We start from the raw sequence: 22,360 nt of genomic DNA on the forward strand, positions 1-22,360 counted from the left end.
AAAGTTCTATTACATATATTTATAACAAACATTTTTACATCTGCTTTTAATCTTTCACCACCCACAGACAGGGAGGAAGGAAAAATGCGGCCCAAACCCAACAGCTCAGGCCAGCCAAAAAAAGCAAAAAAAAAAAAAAAAAAAAACAAAAAAAAAAAAAAACCAAACGGCTTGTACTCTCGTCGGACAGTGCTCGAAAGCAACAGCGCAGCGCAGCGGTCCTCTCCTCGGCGCCGGCTCAGCGGCAGCAAGGACCACGCGCCGTGCCCGCCAAAGACCTGGAGCGATAAAAGTAAAAAAAAAAAAAAAAAGGCTCAGCCAGGGACGGGATTCTCACTGGGCACGGGGCCCGATTTGGGGGAATTGGTGGAATAGGCCTAAAGCCGGCCCTGCCCACAGAAATATACACGATACCCATCCAACCAAGTCAACTGAACAATGCTAAGGCCATATATTTGTTTCAGTATTTTACACTAAGCTTTTGCTTATGAACTGAAGTGTCAATCGGGATCCAAGTTTATTAAGTAAATGTCACAGTGGACCCAAATGCCTGGGAGAGGTTGTTAGGAGGGTCAGCTAGCTTCAATTTTCCTTGAGCACATTGCAGGCCCGGTTTTCAGAAGAGATCAGCCCCCAACCTTCCTCCAATAGGATGAGTTCTTTTAAAAATCTGGCCCGCAATGTGGCTAAGTTAAAAGGTATAATGTTCACTGTGACCCTCATTCTTACTAGCCATTCGCTTCCTGTGCACTAACCAAACAGCCCTGACTTAGATAGGCAGCTCTTTGGGCAGGAAGGGCCCATTTGTTCTGGGTTTGTACAGCACCTAGCACAAGGGATCCTGCTCTGCAACGGGGCCCGCGCAATAATACACACACACACGGTCCATAACCCCCTGAACATGCAGGCAGCGCAGCCTGGGTGCTAGATCCGGCGCGGGGGGGGGCGCTGAAAAGCCGAGCAGGGTCAGTGTCACGGACACCAACCCTGGGAGGGGTGATGGGGGACGGGCGGAAAGCCCCCCCGGAAAATCCGGTCCTGGCCCGTAAGGACCCGCAGGGCGGGGCAGATGGGAGACTGTCCCCCCCCCCCCGGGGGTCTCTGCCCTGAGCTGGGGGCTTGGCCCCGCTTCGCGGCGGGGAGGGGGGACTGAAGGAGTCGCACACAGAGCGCAGGCGCCGTCGCCCCCCACCCGCTCACCAGGGGTCCGGAGCCATCGCTGCGCCCGGGCCCTCCCCCTCTCTGGCACCGGTCGGGGCTGCTGAGTTCGTAGCCAGGCTCCGGACACTTCCGGGCTAGGTCAGTTGACTACGGCGCGCGCAGAGGCTCAGAAAGGGAAGGGGAGGAGGGCGATCTACATCCGGGTCCTGCCCGAGAGGCGGGGTCATCAGGCAAGCCCTGCCCCTCAGGCACCCTGTAGCGGGGGGGGGGGATGGGAGAAGCCGGTCATACAACTGCCCGGAGGCTGCACTGGGAGGGCGGATCACACAACCCCCCGCTGAGGGGGCAGATCACACAGTCAAGGGGCAGTGTTAGTGCACATCAGGCATTCCCGTGCAGCCACCTTGCTGCACCCACACAACTGCTCTGTGAATCTTCTGTACATCTCTGCCTCCAGCTACCTGGTGCCTGTTAAACCCAGTAGCATGTGCACCCCCCTATAGACACCACGAGCCGGGGCGGGGGGCGGCTTACCACCTGGCGCCTGCAGCCTACTCTCCTTCTTTGCTGTCATGAAACACGGAGGGGCAGGTGGCCTAGCGCCTGCTGTTAGGTGTCACGTTCTTCTGTCCCAGATCTGGGCTGCCTGACCCAGGACTCGCTAATCCACCCCAGCTAGCTGTGTTCAGCATAAGATCCCTTAAGGCTCTGCCAGGTATGGCTGAGGTGCCTTTACACCAGGTGTTTTTACACATGGCGCCATCTACTAGCCAAATAGTGCAATACAGTTTAACAATCCATTACAGGCTGCCTCTACTAGGATTTCCCTCTGTCGCTTCACTCAGTCAGCTTCCTTGGTTGTAGCAACGGTGAAAGGACTAGACTGGACAACCCCACTGGGCACTGTGTCATGTAGCTAGGGCTGTCCTTAAGCATACGCAGCATAGGAGGCTGCCTAGAACACCTGAAAATTTGGGGCACTCCCGGGTCTTAGTGTCCACCCTCACGCCTCTTCCTATCCCTGTTCTGACCCATCCTGCAGGCTCCCACAGCTGGCTGCTGCAGCCTGGTGACTCTTACTCCCGAGGGGATCCAGTAACTTATAAGTGAAAAAGCCTGCCAGCCCTACTAGCACAACATCGAAACTGTTAAAGAGCCATTCAGGTGGTAATGAAGCTATTTAAAAGGCATTTGCCAACCCCTAGGTATATACTGTCAGTTTCTGAATTTACTAACAAAAACAGTTGTGCATTACTGTAATATTTACTCAGCACATGTCAGTCTACAGGACCTTAGTTTAACATTTGCTTTAAAAATATTTCATTTCATTAGTGAGTTGGTGAAGATTATAAAATCACATCTCTAAAAAACTCTTGCATAGATTTTTAGATGCACAGACATCTTTAGCCTTAAATGCATGGATTTTCAGACATATAGTTTCTTAAATAAATCCTTGAAAAGAGCACCCTTATCTAAAATACACATTTTAATTTTAATTACTATAGTAAAAAAAACTTGCTTCCAAAGTCTTCCTCTCCTTTCTGTCCATCCCTTTCTCCCTTCAGCCCCCACCCCTTGAAGAGTGCCCTTAAAGGGACAACACCCCTTTCCTTCCAGATAGCTAGATAAAGAGTTTCCCTTTCTTTACTTCTGACTATCTGATGAACTAGTCTTAAGAGAACCCTCCAGCAAAATCAGTACATATTAAGATATAAAATCCTTTGTTATGCCTAAAATCTTTGGAAACATTTTTTAAAGTTGGTGAAATTTCATAAACATGTCTATTTTTATGGAGATCACACAAAGTAAATTAGTGTTCTCTTTTTTCTAAAAGCAATGAACATTATTATGAACACACTAAACCTCTGTGGCTGATTAATTTAAAATAATGTCTTTGTTTCAGTGAGTTAAATATGTAGTAATCTGGAATGATTACTTTATGAAAGCTTAAAATATAAAATCAGCTTAGAAAATACTGATTAAGAAAATGTAAAACAGAGAAGAGCTGCATCATGTATTCCATAATATTTAACGTTGTATTCAGCAAGACAGCTGACACACCCTTACTACAAAGTTTTTTCAAATAAATCTCTGACAAACTTCAGGGCATATCAAAAAACCTGTGACTGACATTTTTTATTCCCAAGTTTAGTGCTTTTAATTAGGTACTTTCTGCATGTCCAGTCTTCACCATCTGGCATGCAGTGGAAAACATGTCCCATTTTCTTTAGAAAGAAATTCCAGAAGAGTGTTTTTTTTCAAATGTCATTTGCTTCATTTGGGTTCAGGGATTTGGCTGGAAGGAGGTGAGCAGGGTGGAAGAGGGAAGAGAGACAGTGGGATGGAGCCTGGGGGGGAGCAGGAGTGGGGCCATAGGCAGAAGAGGTGGGCTGGGGAGCTAGCCTCCCTAAGCGGCAGCTTCACCCGCTGCCCATGACAGCAGGTAAGAGCAGGTTGGGTCCTGCACATCCAGTGCACGCTTCAGTGTCCTTAGGCAGGGGCCATATTCACAGAGCCAAATGTGCTGGTACCACGCATTCTGCATGAGTGAGAGGGTACAGGGGTCTCTGCAGGGAACTGTGACTCTTCGCCACCGTGAGACAGGCCGGGTGTCTCAGTATCCTTTGCTGCCTCGTCACTCCCCCCTCAGCGGGCTGCGAGCTGGGCTGTCATCGGGCATAGGGGCACCAGTTTAATAATATTGTGTAGGGTCCCATAAGGACAGCCCTGCATCTAGCCCTGTTCAGACCAGGTCTGCACAACACAAAGCTTTGAAAATGCTCTTGTCTTTGTCCCACCATTGCCACTATCTCTGGAAAAAAATAGCAAAAAGTTCCTACTATAGACAAGTGTAATGCTAACAAACCTCAGTTATCAGCAGGCAGGATTGAACTTGGGACCTCTGCAGCTTAGTGCATGAGCGGAAAACCAACTGGCTGTTAGCTAAGGCTGTAGAGCAAACTCATTTTATCTTTCTCATCTTTCTAGTGGTCTCAGTGCCACTAGATAGGACACAGCACCACACGCAGTAGGTGTGTGGGTTACACAAGCACTTAGAGATCATTTCATTTTTCATGTAATCCTGTAGCATGGGAGTTAGATGAAGTGCTTGAGCTAACAGCCCTCAGATTAAATGAGAATAGTCTGGGACAGTGAAACCAGACTAGTTAATTTCACTTTTGTTTTTAGCCCTTTTCACTGTCTGGTTCTCCTGAAGTTTCTTTCTTTCTTATATTGGTACCCATTGGCACAGTAGACGAGTATCCATCAAGAGTAAAAACTGATGACAATATTTCTTCCTTCCCTGCTAGCAAGAAGCAGGATTAAATTAGTTTTTAGGAGCAGGAGGGAACTAAAATAGAAAAGCATGAGAGGGAGGAAATCTTGGCTCAAGAAGTGAGGTTTGCATTTCGCCTTGGACACCACAAGGTTAATGGAGAAAAGCTTGAAAAGGTGACCCCTAAGGGCTCAAAAACCAGAAGGCAAATAAAAAAAGATTCCCTTTTTTTAATCTCATTTTTTTAAACCATCTCAATAGTTCTGGGGGCCTGATTTGTGATATTTGAAGGCTTGGGATTGGCAGTCCTGGAGCTGCAGAGGAGGAATTGGTCTATCAGGCAGCCAGGGCCCATATTAGGAGGGCTTCACATATTAGGACAGAGACCTTCAAGTGCACTCTGTCCTGAGTAGGAATCAGCATAGACAGCAGCGAAGCAGGGACATGCATGTCATCAACATGCAATGGCAAGCAGGTGGGCCACTTGCATTCTGAACTAGCTGGAGTTTTGCCAGGGCATAGGGCGCCATTCCTAGATACAAAGATCTGCAACAGTCAAGCCTAGACATAACAGAAGTACAGATGGCTGAGTCCAACAAGCTGGGGCCATGGGCACCATTTGTGGGGGGAGCAGGGGATGGATCTAGCCCTCCCCCAAGTTTCATAGGGGAAGTCTACTCACCCTAGCCCCAGACCGAGCTCCTAACAACAGCTTGACTGAGATATGTGATGAGTTTGGAAGCTGGGAGCAGCACAGCCTTGGAGGCAGGGAGATTGTTTATAAACAGAGGCAGGGTGATTAAGATAACAAAAGGCTCATCAATAAACTAAATTAAGGATTTTTGGATGATTCTGAAAGCACTGCCAGGCACTTGTTAAAAGATAGGAAACAAAGGGTGGAATAAAAGGTGGGAATGGAGAGAGGTAAATAGTTGTGTCCCCCAGAGGTCTGTACCATTATAAACAAAAAAAAGTATTTCTTCACAGTCAAACTGTGGAACTCTTTGCCAGGGGATGCTGTGAAGGCCAAAACTATAACAGGGTTCCAATAAGAACAAGATAAGTTCACGGAGAATAGGTCCATCAATGGCTGTTAGCCAGAGTGGGCAGGGATCCAACACCATGTTCTGCATGTCCCTTGCCTCTGTTTGCCAGAAGCTGGGAGTGGGCAACAGGGCAACTTGATGATTACCTGTTCTGTTCATTCCCCCTGGGGCACCTGGCATTGGCCACTGTTGGAAGACAGGACACTGGGCTAGATGGACCATTGGTCTTACCCAGTATGGCCATTCTGATGTTCTTATATAGAACCCAGATGTATCTGCTCTCTGCTCTTTCCCACTAGACCCCTCTCTCTTCCCAGAGCTGGGATAGAACCCAGGAGTCCTGAAGGGGTATCTCTCTCCACAGAGTTAGTAATAAAGTAAGAATTTACATTAAGATTTTAAACCTAACCAGTGTCCCTTAACTGACTTGCCACAAGATGTCAGAACATGTTCTTAGAGTTGAGTGGGTCTAATATTTATTTAATTTTCTTTCTTTTATAAAGGAATTAGATACAGGGCTCCTGTCAGCTAATTGCTAAGTTATCTGCCAAAAAACTAGAGCTTTCAAGTGCTTAGGTAGCCCCAGGAATGACAGGTAAAGTTGCCCCTTACCCCCCCCCCCCATCTGAAACGGCACAACCTTCTGGCCAGCCACAGATGGGAGTGGGTGGCTTTGCACAGTGTACTTGCATGAAGCAGCAGGTGTTTGTGTTGCAAACATTGCCAGGGCATGTTTATTTCTTTAATAAAGCTGTTTCCACTCAATTATTTTTTAATTTAATGGAAACACTCCTAACAAATTCACTGTTCCTTCTGTGTAAAAGGCCACCTTTCACCTGGCTCTCGACGCTAGGGTTTGTGGAACAATTTAATTGTTGCTTTAAAATGTATATGGCTCCTATGTAATCTTCAAAAACTACTTTACATTGCATTGTAAGCCCTTGTGGGAAGAGACTGTCTCTTCTTAGGTGTTTGTACAGCATCCTAGCACAGAGGAGTCCTGATGCTGTTTAGGGCTTCGGAATGCTATTATGATAATATAGAGACAACCTTCTTTTGTTCCTTTATAAAGGGGCAAATATAGGAAGAAGCAAAGAAACAGGTAGAGGCAAATAAACGAGCAATTGTTCAATATTTATGTAAATTTTCGGGCTGTGTCCTTCAGTGAGTTAATAACCTCTAGTGTCTGACCAACTTACTGCTCTGAGTGGGAAAGTATGAATGTTCCAAGGTCTTGGAGGAAGTTCTGAATCCAGCATTCCCAGAGCTGTGCAATAGGCCTTTATACTTCAAAGAATCAAGCTGTATTCTCCATATAAACAGTTACATCCAACTAAAGAACTACTGAAATCCCCTAGTCATTCCAGTGGCTTGGTCAGAGTCAGTGAAATAGATTTTACCAGTTAAGACATCTAGTATTTTCTATAATGAATATATTTCATTTGTTTTTCAAGTGCTTTTAGACTGGCCCCAAATGCCAGGTTAATAAAAGATCCTGGAAGGGACCTGCTCAGATAGCACCCAAACTCCTGGGGCTAAATTCATGTCTGGTGTTACTCCACCGAAGTCAATAGAGATGGAGTTTGCCCTGGTAACATCAAAGTGACCATTTTTCTTCGCTCCTATTTCAGCAGTGGACCTATGCTCTGGCTAGAGGTGAAAGTGGGCCGGTACAGGCCAGTACAGCATATTGGTAAGAAGTGGCCGCCGGGACGGGCCCATACACAGTAGATATTAAAGTGACGCCACGGCAGCACTTTAACGTCGCTGCCCCTTTTGCCCCCCCAGGGCTGCCAAGAGGGGGAGGCAAAAGGGGCAGCTGCCCTGGGGCCCAGTGATTTAAAAGGGCTTGGGCAGCAGCAGCAGCCAGAGCCCGGGCGCTTTAAATCGCTGCCGGAGCCCAGGCAGTGCAAGCTGGGCAGCATGGAAGAGCTGGCTCGGGCAGGCTGACCCCCAGCCCAGCCCTTCTGCCCGAGGCCCCGCCCCTTCTGCCTGTGGCCCCACCCCTTCTGCCAGAGGCCCTGCCATACCGATAAGCCTTTTATGTTACTTTCACCCTTGGCTCTGGCACAGAATCATAGAAGATTAGCGTTGGAAGAAACCTCAGGAGGTTATCTAGTCCCAACCCCCTGCTCAAAGCAGGACCAACCCCAACTAAATCATCCCAGCCAGGGCTTTGTCAAGCTGGGCCTTAAAAACCTCTAAGGATGGAGATTCTACCAACTCCCTAGGTAACCCATTCCAGTGCTTCACCACCCTCCTAGTGAAATGGTTTTTTCTTATATCCAACCTAGACCTCCCCCACTGCAACTTGAGACCATTGCTCCTTGTTCTGTCATCTGCCACCACTGAGAACAGCCTAGCTCCATCCTCTTTGAAACCCCCTTTCAGGTAGTTGAAGGCTGCTATCAAATCCCCCCTTACTCTTCTCTTCTGCAGACTAAATAAGCCCAGTTCCCTCAGCCTTTCCTCATAAATCATGTGCCCCAGATCCTTAATCATTTTCGTTGCCCTCATCCGGACTCTTTCCAATTTGTCCACATCATTTCTGTTGTGGGGACCCAAAATTGGATGCAATACTCCAGATATGGCCTCTTCAGTGCCGAATAGAGAGGAATAATCACTTCCCTCAATCTGCTGGCAATGCTCCTACTAATACAACCCAATATGCCGCTAGCCTTCTTGGTAACAAGGGCACACTGTTGACTCATATCCAGCTGCTCGTCTACTGTAATCCCCAGGTCCTTTTCTGCAGAACTGCCACTTAGCCAGTCAGTGCCCAGCCTGTAGCAATGCATAGGATTCTTCCGTCCTAAGTGCAGGACTCTGCACTTGTCCTTGTTGAACTTCATCAGATTTCTTTTGGCCCAATCCTCCAATTTGTCTAGGTTACTCTGGACCCTATCCCTACCCTCCAACGTATCTACCTCTCCCCCCAGCTTAGTGTCATCTGCAAACTTGCTGAGGGTGCAATTAATCCCATCATCCAGATCATTAATGAAGATATTGAACAAAACTGGCCCCAGCACCAGTCCCTGGGGCACTCTGCTTGATATTGGCTGCTAACTAGACATCGAGCCGTTGATCGCGACCCGTTGAGCCAGCTTTCAATCCACCTTATAATCCACTCATCCAATCCATTCATCCAAGCAAGACTTTAACTTGCTGGCAAGAATACTGTGGACTTGTGCATGTCCAGCTTTTCTAAATAGTCCTTAACCTGTTCTTTCGCCACTGAGGACTGTTCACCTCCTCCCCATACTGTGCTGCCCAGTGCAGCAGTCTGGGAGCTGACTGTCTGTGAAGACTGAGGCAAAAAAAGCATTGAGTACTTCAGCTTTTTCCATATCATCTGTCACTAGGTTGCCTCCCCCATTCAGTAAGGGTCCCACACTTTCCCTGACCTTCTTCTTGTTGCTAACATACCTATAGAAACCCTTCTTGTTACCCTTCACATCCCTTGCTAGCTGCAACTCCAATTGTGCTTTGGCTTTGCTGATTACACCCCTGCATACTCAAGCAATATTTTTATACTCCTCCCATGTCATCTGTCCAAGTTTCCACTTCTTGTAAGCTTCCTTTTTGTGTTTAAGCTCACAGAAGATTTCTCTGTTAAACCAAGTTGGTCGCCTGCCATATTTACTATTCTTTCTGCACATCGGGTGTCTTGTTCCTGAACCCTCAGTAAGGCTTCTTTAAAATACAGCCAGCTCTCCTGGACTCCTTTCCCCCTCATATTAGCCTTCCAGGGAATCCTTCCCATCAGTTCCCTGAGGGAGTCAAAGTCTGCTTTTCTGAAGTCCAGGGTCCGTATTCTGCTGCTCTCCTTTCTTCCTTTTGTCAGGATCCTGAATTCAACCATCTCGTGGTCACTGCTGCCCAGGTTACCACCCACTTCTACTTCTCCTACCAATTCTTCCCTGTTTGTGAGCAGCAGTTCAAGAGGAGCACAGCCCCTACTTGGTTCCTCCAGCATTTGCACCAGGAAGTTATCCCCAACACTCTCCAAAAACTTCCTGGATTGTCTGTGCACTGCTGTATTGCTCTCCCAGCAGATGTCCGGGTGATTGAAATCCCCCATGAGAATCAAGGCCTGTGATCTGGAAACTTCTGTTAGTTGTCCAAAGAAAACCTCATCTACCTCATCCTCCTGGCCTTGTGGTCTATAGCAGACGCCCACCACGACAGCACCTTTGTTGCTCTCGCCTCTAAACTTAGCCCAAAGACTCTTAACAGGCTTTTCTCCAGTTTCATACTGGAGCTCTGAGCAATCCTACTACTCTCTTACATACAGTGCAACTCCTCCACCTTTTCTCCCCCGCCTGTCCTTCCTGACAGTGCTCCAGTCATGTGAGTTACCCCACCAAGTCTCTGTTATTCCAATCACATCATAGTTCCTTGACTTTGCCAGGACTTCCAATTCTTCCTGCTTGTTTCCCAGGCTTCTTGCATTTGTTTACAGACACCTAAGATAACTAGCCGATTGCCCTACTTTCTCAGTATGAATCAGGAGGCCTCCCCTGTTGCACCCTCCTCCTTGTTTTTCTTCCCGATATCCCACTTCCCTACTTACCTCAGGGCTTAGGTCTCCATCCCCCGGTGAACCTAGTTTAAAGCCCTCCTCACTAGGTTAGCAAGCCTGCCTGTGAAGATGCTCTTCCCTCTCTTCATTAGGTGGATCCCATCTCTTCCTAGCAATCCTTCTTCCTGGATCAACATCCCATGGTCGAAGAATCCAGAGCCCTCTTTCTGACACCACCTGCGCAACCACACATTTACCTCCACAATTCGATGGTCTCTGCCTGGGTCTTTTCCTTCAACAGAGAGGATGGACGAGAACACAACTTGCACCTCAAACTCCTTTATCCTTCTTCCCAAACCCACATAGTCTGCAGTGACCCGCTCAAGGTCATTCTTGGCAGTATCACTGGCGCCCATGTAGAGGAGAAGGAAGGGGTAGCGGTCCAAGGGCTTGATCATTCTCAGCAGACACTCCATCACATCCCGAATTCCAGCTCCAGGCAAGCAGCACACCTCTTGAGTTTCCCGGTCTGGACGGCAGATCATAGGCGCCGACTCCGGGAGGGAGGGGGATGAGCGGGAATGTAGTGCACTCAGGGGAGGAGGCGGGGCCCTGGGGGGATTTGGGGAAGGAGTTGGAATATGAGCAGGGAGGGGGCGGAGACTTTGGGAAAGGGGTTGGAATGAGGGCAGGGCAGGGGTGGGAAGAGGCGGGGCAAGGGCAGGGCCTCATGGAAGGAGTGGAGTGGGGGCAGGGCCAGGGGCGGGGGGGGGGGTTGAGCACCCATGGAAAGAGGGGAAGTTGGCACCTATGCAGCAGATGGATGACCCCCCTTCCCACTTAGTAGGGAGTCCCCGACCACCACCACCCGTCTCCTCCTCTTGGGAGTGGTGGTTGTGGAACCCCCATCCCAAGGACAATGCATCGCATGCCTTCTGGTCGATGGGGTGTCCTTCTGATCCCTTCCCTCAGATGAGTCTTCCAAACCATTCTCCACCGTTGTACCTGTGCAGAGAGCCTGAAAACAGCATGCCTTCTGCAGGCTGGTGCTGCCATGCTGAAGCTGCTTTATTTCTGGAGAGCTGTAAAACTAGTGACCTGGCTGCTTGTGCTCATTAACGATCCCATGAGATGTTTTGGAAGAGAAGAGCTCTTTAATCCATCATGCTGGCCAAACCTGGCAGTGGGTAACTACATTCTGCCTCCGAAGTTACAATTGATTGAAACGTCCAACTAGGACTCTGCATGGAAGTAAGCATCCATGTGTAGGCCATGGTCCTTAACTGTTTGTGTGGCATTACTCTTTACTGTCAAACAGCTGCCATGTTCCATCCCAGAGGTGGCTGCATTCAGTGACACTAAACTTGTCACTACCTCATCTCTAGATACAGGTTATGTTTATAAAGTGATGTGGCATCCTTTGAGATGAGAGGTGTGATAGGAAAGGTTATTTATTATTGTTACTATTAACTAAATAATGTTGGCTCAGGTCATTTACACTTGACCAGTTTTCTCCATGCACCTCTGCATACCCCAGCAGGCCATGTGAGCCCAAGGACGAGCAGAGGTTACCAGCTTGGTCATGCTGGATCGCAGCTTTAGACGTTCATGTTTCTCTTTAAAATGCACACGCCCTGTGCAGCCTCCAACAAAGGAGCACTGCTAGAGCTAGTGGGGGGAAAATCCTTGTTGTGCTCAACCCCAGCTCACGGTCATTCCTACCACGATGCATCCATATTGTATGTCTGTCGGTTTACAGAAGACCCCTGTCTCCTGAAGCTCCTTGGAGGCAGGAATTGTGTCTTCCTCAGTGTGTTGTAGTGGGCTGAGAACACTGAGGGCTGTCTCCTTGGCTTCAGCCAGCCTCTCTCACCTTGATCCTATCACACAGGCAACAAGTTAATATGTTTTCACTTGTTTCAGCTCCTGATCTTATGATAATAATCCCCATTAATATAATATTTTGGCATCCAGGCCTGTAGGGCCTCTAAATAATGTACCACAAACAGTATTTGCAGAAGGACAACACCTATTTGGTGACAGCTCCGTGAGCTGGCAAGCCTTCTGACTTTGCCAGCTGACGGTCCCCTCACCCCACCATGCCCCTCCAGACATGGTCTGTCTGTCTGCCTGTCTCACACACACACACATACTACCCTCCCGGCTATACCCCAGCTTCTCTTCTGCAGGTCCTTAGCTGGTGCTCTATCTGTGGATCACGGGCCAGGCTGACACTGCTGTCTCTGCCCTCACAGCATACCCCCTGACAGTATTTCCCCTCCCATAGGGCCACATGTTCCCCAATAACCATACTCCCCCAGGTATGCACCTCTAAATTTGAAATGCATGGGCGTTTTGACCGGATACGCAGGGCACTGGCAGGGCTGGACTATAAGGAAGTCAGGACATAGCTGAATGTTGACATGGTAAATATTTTGGATGTGGGTGCCTATGAGGGGGAAATACATAGGCTCGCTCGGCTGAGCCTACACAGTAAAACAAGGTGGTTTCTCCAGGCCCTCTTAGAGCCAATTCCTTTCCAATATGCTGTAGTCAAATAAGAACAAAGTCCTAAAATGTTGTGGGGAATTTATCATGCAAGATCTGCTAGGCACATTTTTTTCCCCTGTATGATTGCTGCAAATACATCCAGGTATTTATATTTGGTATGGCAAAGTACCTTCTCCTCCTCAACAGGCTCAGTCATTTTTGCCTTGGAGACACAGGCTTGGGCAAGGCAAATCCTTACTGGTAGCACAGGGTGCAGCTATTCCTTTCCCCAGCCAGTTTTCCTTCCCTTCTGGGGGGAGAGTGCAGCCTGCCTTCCTGGAAGGGTTCAGTGTCTTGCTACATCTAGTCCTCCACCTCCCCTCCCGGTAGGGGAGGGTTTAAAAAAGTCTCAAGCAGTTGGAGCCAGCTGAACCTAATTAGTACCCTAGTAACCCCTTTTCCAGCTGAACCTTATTTCCCCATGGTTATCTCTCCTCAGTGGATTGGGAGAGGCCCTTTAACAACCCCACCCCCCGGACTAATTACTACCCTCCCCCACCCGACCCCTTCTCTTGTAGCTGTTTGTCCTGGGTTTACCACAATGGATTGATGCTCCAGAAGCTGCTGGGGGGACATTGATAGCAATGCTTTATTACTCTCATAACACAAGTTTATTATTGCAGTATTTCTGCAAGTTATGACAAAGAGATGTTTCCTGCCATCATATTTACAAACTCCCTGCAACGTCTGTTGATCTCTCCATAAATGTTGCTGCTTAGTGCTCATGCCTTTGCGGTTAGGTCCTGCTGTGTGCTCTGCACTTGACCCCACTGAATGAAAGTGATTGTGATGGGAGTGTCCATCCCACACAAGACTGGAAGGGATTAAGGTGGCCAGGTCGGCCTGTTAACTCCATAGGCTGCATTTGGAAGAAGAGCCAGGGAGCAAGGAATTTATTGCAAGCAGGCTCAGCGGGGCAGGAAGAGGCAAGGCCTATAAAGCCAGGAAGCTGGCAACAGACAGGGGCAGCACTCACTCCCTGGGAGGAGGGTTTGGAGTTGCTACTCCCAGAGGAAGGTGGGGAACTAGAAGTGGTAGGAAGCAATCTAGAGAAGAAGCAGTGAGAGGAAAACCCAGAACTGCTGGACTGGAACCTGGAGTAGAGAGTGGATCTGGGTTCCCCTACCAGCCACTGAAGGAGTGGTACCTGCAGCAGTGAATGAGAAAACTGCCTAGAACTGCTGAAGGAAACACTTTGATATACGCTGGAAGGAAGGAACGCTGAATGACCTGGCCAGAGAACTGAGTCATGAAAAGGATGCTGCAGTTCTTCGAATGAGAGGGATTGCAGACCAGTGGCAGAGGTGGAGTACAACCAGGGGAAGGGCACTGATCTGATGAGCTAATCCCCAGAGCAGCTAGGAGGAAGCACCAGACTAGCAGTGAGTGGAGCTCCCTGTAAGAGTGGTTCTCCTCCATAAACAGAGGAAGGCTCCATCACCAGTGCGATACTGGCTGACCAGATCATGCTAGAGTGTATTCAGGTCAATTCACTTACCATAGAATATTGGGGTTAGAAGGGACCTTAGGATGTCATCTAGTCCAACCCCCTGCTCAAAGCAGAACCAATCCCCAGACAGATTTATTTGCCCCAGATCCCTAAGTGGCCCCCTCAAGGATTGAACTCACAACCCTAGGTTTAGCAGGCCAATGCTCAAACCACTGAACTATCCCTCCCCCGCAAAATCCTGGCTCCACTGAAATCAGTGACAAATATTCCCATTGACTTCAGTGGGCCAGAATGTCACCCCCATCTCCTTAAGGAATGCCCAGGCCTTGCTCCAGATCCCTGTACAAGGGTGAATTTCACCCTTAATCCTTCACTCATACCTCCCAGCAAGGAAGGTAAACCAAAGACTAGCTGAATTCTCTAGGTCCCTAGCTACAGACTTTGATATTCACTGGTGGGGAAATTCATCCATAAGGCTTAGGGGAAACTCACTGTACAGTGATGGGGAGAAAAGCAAACCACTTACGGAGCGGTGTAAAACAGGAGATAGAAAATATTGGCTTGCTGATAAGAGAAACTGATGTGATGCCCTCACCTGGGATACTGTGCTCAGCTCTGGTCACCCCATCTCTTATACTACAGAGAAGAAATGGGGGTGGTGGGGCATCAGGGGTGAGTGACAACAATAATTAAAGGCCTGGAAAAAGCTCTAATGGGATGAGGGATTGCAAAGATGGGACTGTTTAGTGAGGAGATGAATAAAAGGGGACATGAGAGAGGTATAGAAAATAGTGAGCAGCATGGAGAAAGGAGAGTGGGAACTTCTGTTTACCATTTCTCTCATAGTACAAGAATGGAATTGGAAGACAATAAATGTAAAACTAATTAAAGGAATTTCTTACACAAAGCATAATTAGCCTGTAGAACTCAAAGCAGACTGCTAAGAATTAAAAAAGGATCTCACAAAACTGGGTGACTGGGCAATCAAATGGCAGAATTAATTCAATGTTGATAAATGCACCTAAGAAAACATAATCCCAACTACACATACAAAATGATGGGGTCTAAATTAGCTGTTACCACTCCAGAAAGAGATCTGGCAGTCACTGTGGAGAGTCCTCTGAAAACATCCACTCAATGCGCCGCACAATCAAAAAAAGCTAGCAGAATGTTGGGAACCATTAGGAAAGAGCTAATAAGACAGTAAATATCATAATGCCACTATATAAACCCATGGTATGCCCCTATCTCGAATATTGGGTGCAGTTCTGGTTGCCCCATCTCAAAAAAGATATATTAGAATTTGAAGAGGTACAGAGAAGGGCAACAAAAAAAGCTCAGGGGCATGGACCAGTTTCTGTAGGAGGAGAGATTAAAAAGGCTGGACTGTTCAACTTAGAAAAGAAACAACTAAGGGGAGATACGATCGAGGTCTATAAAATCATGAATGGTGTGGAGAAAGTGAATAAGGAAGCGTTATTTACCCAGTCACATAACATTTTGGGTAACAAAAGCATGATCATAGATGTAAGCTACCTACCCAATGACTGTGCTTAAGCTGAAGCTTCTCCTATGGGCAGGTTATTCAATAATGATCCATTATGAGGCTTCTTGCACCTTCCCTTAAGCATGTGCTGCATGCTGGCAATTTCCTGCGGTATCCTCAATAAACGTTACTGAATTAAGCTAAACCTTACTGAATAAAGCCTAATATCTTTGGATCCATTGTAATAAAATGTAACTGTTTGTGTTCTCCCAGATTGTAGGTATCTTTTCTAGGAGAGTGACTAATGTAAACCTTGGGGGAAATGTTGGGAACTTCAAAGAACTGTTTGGTACAATACGCGTGAAATGGAAAATGCAAATTCTGCCCTCTGAAGCCAGCCTTTTGAAGCTACACCTGGGGAGTGAAATCCATCGTCTACCAATTAGCTACTTCTGGAAAGGCCTGATCAAAGCCCCTCCCCACGCAAAGGAATAAAGGAAAGTCTGAACTGTTCATGAGGGTGCTTGTTCTCAGTTGTGGCTGTCATGAACTGGTAACCACAAGAGACCCCTGAAGGGGTGGTGGGGTTGAAGGACTCACATGCCAGAACCCATGTTGGAGACAGTTGGAGGGGTCTCTGCTGGACTCCTTAGCATGCGGGTAGATTCTTTTAGTGTCTTTAGTATGTTTTCTCTGTAGTGCATTGACTTTTAGAATAAATGTGCTTGCAGAAGAAGTGCTGCATGGTAACTTACGACTGTGGCAATTGCACAGCTAACTGCCTCTGAGGAGTAAGGCAAAGCAGGCCTGCTCAGGCAGTCTGACTTTGCTGAGGAGGTCGCAGTAGAATCGGGGAGCTGTGTCGGATGGAGATACCCTGGTTAGAAGGGCATGAGACACGTGACAGCCAGGGGAGGCAGAAGCCTGACTGTGGGTGCCCTTGGTGGACTATAGCAGGGGAATACAGGTGCAGTCGCCCTAACTGTGACAGTGGCCACTACTGGAGCAGGATACCAAATGCAGGGCTGAGCCATTCTGACAGTTCATTGGTCCCCTCATAGGTCTACATGGGAGAAGAGAAAGCAGCAAGTGCCTGCCCACCTCTCAAGCCTCATGCCATGCTAAATGAGAAAAGCAATGGACAGGGCTATTACCCCAAGTTGGCTTACACGCCACAGTCCCACATACACACACTTCCAGCCCTAGTTTGTTATAAAGCTCCTTGGATTATAAAGCTAACCAAACCCCCCTCAATCTGCACACTTTGGTTCTCAACCTTTCCATGTCCACAAGGCCCAACATGGCAAAAAAAATCAACCCACAATTACCACAACCCACGGGTCTTGCAGCTGCAATGGCTCATAGGGTTTAGGTCACCAAAGACACAATGGGGCTCAGGGCTGGGGTAGGGGGTTGGGGTGGGGGTGCGGGGTCTGGGATGAAGTTAGGGTGCAGAAGGAGATTCCAACCTGGGGCAGGGGATTCGGGCTCTGGTTGTGCAGCGCTTACCTCAGGCAGCTCCCTGCCTGCCCTGGCTCTGGGCTGCTCCCAGAGGTGGCTAGGCAGAGGCGCAGCCAGGCAGCTCTGCACGGTGCATGCTGTCTACGCCCACAGGCACCACCCCTGCAGCTCCCATTGACTGGGAACTGCAGCCAATGGGAGCTGTGGAGCCAGCGCTGGGGCCAGGGGCAACACACAGAGCTTCCCTGGTCACCCCTGTGCCTAGGAGATGGACATGCCGGCCACTTCCGGGGAGCTGTGCAGATCCAGGACAGGCAGGGAGCCTGCCTTAGCCCTTCTGCACTGCCACCCAGACTTTTAACAGCCCGGTCAGCAGCTCCTTTTCGATCAGGTGTTCCGGTTGACAACCGGATGCCTTGCAATCCAAGAAGGAGTTCTAGGGGTAGGGCTGCTTGGGGAGCAGGGTGGTACTGGTTCTGGCCTGGTTGCTGGTTGGGGTTACTTTCCCTCTCTCATCTTCACAGCGCTCAGCTTTGGAACAGTACTGCTCTTGGAGGCAGTAAATCCTGCTCCACAGCCTCTAAAAGTGCGGCTTCCTCTCTGCCCTGGAACTGAGAGGGATCTTTGGTGGGGTTGGCAGCTTAGGGACAGAATCAGGGAGCAGGGTCAGGGCAGCAGCAGAAGCAGGGAGGAAATGGCTGCTTCCTTCTCCTCCCTAGCTCCAGCTGAGTTCCAGTGACCACAGCAACCTGCCAATATTTTTTCCTCAACCCCAGGGTTGCAACCCACTGGGTGCCCTCCTCATGCCAGACTTGGAGGTCACTCCCCCTGCGCTGAGAAACACTAATATGCTCAGTGCCAGTGACAGCAAAATAGGTTGTCCCGAGGCAGCCACTGGGCTCCACTAGCCTGTCCCTCCAAATTCTCTTTGCTCTCTTTACGTGTCTGAATTCCTTGGCAAATGGGATGAAGACAGGTTTGATTCTTTTCTGTGCACATCTGACATGCAGTAACCATGAAACATTTATTGCGTTCAGCTGCACATCTCATCTGGAGGGAATGGGGCCTCTGCATATTTAATATTTTTTCCATTAAAAACTCATGAAACAATGATCCCCTCCTCAGAAGTCCCTAATCAGCTTCCATTTCCCACCTCTGGGTGGACTGTTTCATTTCATCTAGAAGAAGGAAGGGAATCTTTCCCCATCTCCTTCGTGCTGGTTGTCAGTGGCACGGATGGAGGTTGATGAAATGTCCTGATAGTGCCAAACAAGAGCAAGGCAGCAGAGGGCAATAAATACCTAGAAAAAAAGCAGCATTGTACACTTCAGATGTACTTAGCCTCTGACCATGGGTGAGCATGTGGTGTCTGCAAGTCTATAAAGAGAAATATAGGAGAATGAGACTAGTTCAGGATCTATTCAAGCTGTATCCTCCCTGTACTGTTATATGGCTGCGAAACATGGACACTGCCACTCAGACTGAGCAAAACTGGAGGCTTTCCACATAAAATGCCAATGTCATATATTGGGCATAAAGTGGAATGACTTCATAGAATCATAGAATCTCAGGGTTGGAAGGGACCTCCTGAGGTCATCTAGTCCAACCCCCTGCTCAAAGCAGGACTAATTCCCAACTAAATCATCCCAGCCAGGGCTTTGTCAAGCCTGACCTTAAAAACCTCTAAGGAAGGAGATTCCACCACCTCCCTAGGTAACCCATTCCAGTGCTTCACCACCCTCCTAGTGAAAAAGTTTTTCTTAATATCCAACCTAAACCTCCCTCACTGCAACTTGAGACTATTACTCCTTGTTCTGTCATCTGCTACCACTGAGAACAGTCTAGATCCATCCTCTTTGGAACCCCCTTTCAAGTAGTTGAAAGCAGTTATCAAATCCCGCCTCATTCTTCTCTTCTGCAGACTAAACAATCCCAGTTCCCTCAGCCTCTCCTCATAAGTCATGTGCTCCAGCCCCCTAATCATTTTTGTTGCCCTCCGCTGGACTCTTTCCAATTTTTCCACATCCTTCTTGTAGTGTGGGGCCCAAAACTGGACACAGTACTCCAGATGAGGCCTCACCAATGTCGAATAGAGGGGAATGATCACATACCTCGATCTGCTGGCAATGCCCCTACTTATACAGCCCAAAATGCCGTTAGCCTTCTTGGCAACAAGGGCACACTGTTGACTCATATCCAGCTTCTCATCCACTGTAACCCCTAGGTCCTTTTCTGCAGAACTGCTTCCTAGCCATTTGGTCCCTAGTCTGTAACAGTGAATGGGATTCTTCCGTCCTAAGTGCAGAACTCTGCACTTGTCCTTGTTGAACCTCATCAGATTTCTTTTGGCCCAATCTTCTAATTTGTCTAGGTCCCTCTGTATCCTATCCCTACCCTCCAGCGTATCAACCACTCCTCCCAGTTTAGTGTCATCTGCAAACTTGCTGAGAGTGCAGTCCACACCATCCTCCAGATCATTAATGAAGATATAGAACAAAACTGGCCCCAGGACTGACCCTTGGGGCACTCCACTTGAAACCGGCTGCCAACTAGACATGGAGCCATTGATCACTACCTGTTGAGCCCAACCATCTAGCCAGCTTTCTATCCACCTTATAGTCCATTCATCCAGCCCATACTTCTCTAACTTGCCAGCAAGAATACCATAGGAGACCGTATCAAAAGCTTTGCTAAAGCCAAGGAATAACACATCCACTGCTTCCCCCTCATCCACAGAGCCAGTTATCTCCTCAAACAAGGCAATTAGGTTAGTCAGGCATTACTTGCCCTTGGTGACTCCATGCTGACTGTTCCTGATCACTTTCCTCTCCTCTAAATGCTTCAGAATTGATTCCTTGAGGACCTGCTCCATGATTTTTCCAGGGACTGAAGTGAGGCTGACTAGCCAGTAGTTCCTGGATCCTCCTTCTTCCCTTTTTTAAAGATGGGCATCTGTAATGCAGATGTTTATGGTTGCTCCGGTCTACAGACTATTGGGGCCATTGTCTGCCGATGGCACCTTGCACTTTTCAGACATGTTGCGAGAATGCCATAAGACATTCCAGCGAATGCTGTTCTCCGGCTGGCTTGTAACATCCGGGATAAAATTCCACCAACCGAGGGGTGGAGGCAGCTCAGAGGCAGACCTCCTATTACACGGGTTCATGAAATCTGTTCCGATGTTGGACTCTTGGGCTATCAAGCCCTTGCAGCTGCACAGGAACAGACCAAAAGGCGAATGATCGCTATGTCTGACCGTTCGGCTAAGCATTGAAGACGATGACTAGTTAGGGAAAAGTGTTCAGGAAATAAACAGATCCTCAGGAGCCTGCTGCTATGAAAGGCTGGAGGTAAGGATTTAAGGCTCAGGAGAGAAAACCCTAAAGTCTTTGGCACAGAGCCTGAATGATGAGAGTGAAACCAAGTGCTGACATGAAGAATAGAGAGGTCCAATCTAAGACTGTTCCCAGCAATGTATGAGGAGGAGTGGACTGCCTATGCCACTCTGAACAGCATTTCTTTAAGCTTTTAGAGGAAGTCCTTGAGACAAAAATAAGACACTTACAAAGACATCTGATCAGAGCATGACCTAAATACATTAGACAGATAGAAAGATGCTGCAAAATCAGGATTAAATACGAAAGGAACAAAGAAGGAAAGATCAGATGTTGCTGTCATTAGTGAATTAAGGTTACTTGAGTGAAGGATTTCTGTATTTTCAAAAATGTGACTTGCTTTTAAGTCAAACCTTAACTCTGAATTTCCTAGCTTTCTGATGTTTGTTTTTTGATCATTCCCATGTTCTTGTCAAGTTTTTTTCCCTTTAAACTGTTGAGCTATACTCTTAATCTTAACTACGTTTTTGAATATATGTAGAGTTTGGAATTCTGTAAAACGTTTTGTGGCTCTATAAATCAATCAGTAATCACTTGAGCTGGAACAAACCGGAAAATGATAATGCACTGGAAATGTGCCTGGAATTACTATGCTTTTGTGCTTGTAATATAACAGCTGTTAGAATGGCACCTTCCAACATGAAAGACCAGACTCTGGCACCCTTTCTCAAGCTGAGCAGTAACGTACTTTGCAAATACCTTCATCCCATTGAAATCATGGGATCCGTGCACGTGGTAAGTGACTGCTCAGCATGAGTCAAGGTATCAGAATTGTGCCTTAGGACACAGTAAAGGGCAGGGCATTGTTGTGCTGCTCCAGGACAACCCCAGGGAAGGAATAATTCCCTCCTTGCTCCAGGGGATAGAATTGAGTATAAGGAGAGCAAAGGACATATCAGATATCAGATATTTCCCTGGTACCAGAATCCTTAGCCCAAAGGCCAAGCCATTGTGCAGGAACAGAGCCCAACACCAGAAGTGGGTGAACCCCTTTTCCTGACAGTGGTGTTCCCTGGACTAGTGAGAGTATTCTCTTGACATGAAGATAAAGGATCAATTCTCCACTGCCCTGCACCATGTGTGCTCATTCACACCAGTGCAAAGTGGGTGGTCCACATGGGTGCAAGGAGAATGGTCGCATCTTACACAGGTGTAAATGATTGTATAAGGTGCAGGGCAACAGAGTATTTGGTCCTCAGGGAAATGCTGTGGCAGTTCTTCTCTGAGGCCTTGCCCCAGCTAGGGCAAAACTGAATCCAAGGTAACCCCCTCCCAGCTAATCTGGTTTAAAGGTGTTCAACTGTCCTGAGGAGGTTGTGAAGGCTAGGACTATAACAATGTTTAAAAGGGGACTGGATAAATTCATGGTGGCTAAGTCCATAAATGGCTATTAGCCAGGATGGGTAAGAATGGTGTCCCTAGCCTCTGTTCGTCAGAGGATGGAGATGGATGGCAGGAGAGAGATCACTTGATCATTGCCTGTTAGGTTCACTCCCTCTGGGGCACCTGGCATTGGCCACTGTCGGTAGACAGATACTGGGCTAGATGGACCTTTGGTCTGACCCGGTACGGCCGTTCTTATGTTCTTATGCAGTCACACTAAAAAAATGAGGAGTCCTTGTGGCACTTTAGAGACTAACACATTTATTTGGGCATAAGCTTTCGTGGGCTAGAACCCACTTCATCAGATGCATGGAGTAGAAAATACAGTAGCAGGTATAAATACACAGCACATGAAAAGATGGGAGTTGCCTTACCAAGTGGGGGGTCAGTCTAACGAGACAATTCAATTAACAGTAGGATACCAAGGGAGGAAAAATCACTTTTGTAGTGGTAATGAGAGTGGCCCATTTCAAACAGTTGACAAGAAGGTGTGAGTAACAGTAGAGGGAAATTAGGTTTTGTAATGACCCATCCAGTCCCAGTCTTTATTCAGGCCTAATTTGATGGTGTCCAGTTTGCAAATTAATTCCAGTTCTGCAGTTTCATGTTGGAGTCTGTTTTTGAAGTTT

At 47.8% G+C, this 22,360-nt stretch overlaps 1 protein-coding gene and 1 long non-coding RNA gene across 3 annotated transcripts in view; one reads left to right on the forward strand and one right to left on the reverse strand.

Annotated features, from left to right (window-relative positions):
* Positions 1-1,346, reverse strand: part of STX8 (syntaxin 8) — a 168,855-nt gene extending 167,509 nt beyond the window's left edge. For both annotated transcript variants that reach the window (XM_039501273.1, XM_039501269.1), the window contains exon 1: positions 1,201-1,346. In XM_039501273.1, the coding sequence (XP_039357207.1) occupies positions 1,201-1,217 (17 nt within the window). In that variant the 5' untranslated portion in view covers positions 1,218-1,346. The remainder of the gene's footprint in view (positions 1-1,200) is intronic.
* LOC120383307 lies at positions 1,025-16,147 on the forward strand. Its single transcript, XR_005588402.1, has 3 exons — positions 1,025-1,299; positions 7,116-7,177; positions 15,766-16,147. It is a non-coding gene; the product is annotated as an uncharacterized LOC120383307 (long non-coding RNA).
* Positions 16,148-22,360: the final 6,213 nt, after the last annotated feature.

The sequence above is a fragment of the Mauremys reevesii genome, linkage group 15, assembly GCF_016161935.1.
Source record: "Mauremys reevesii isolate NIE-2019 linkage group 15, ASM1616193v1, whole genome shotgun sequence".
In the NCBI taxonomy this organism is placed as follows: domain Eukaryota; kingdom Metazoa; phylum Chordata; order Testudines; family Geoemydidae; genus Mauremys; species Mauremys reevesii.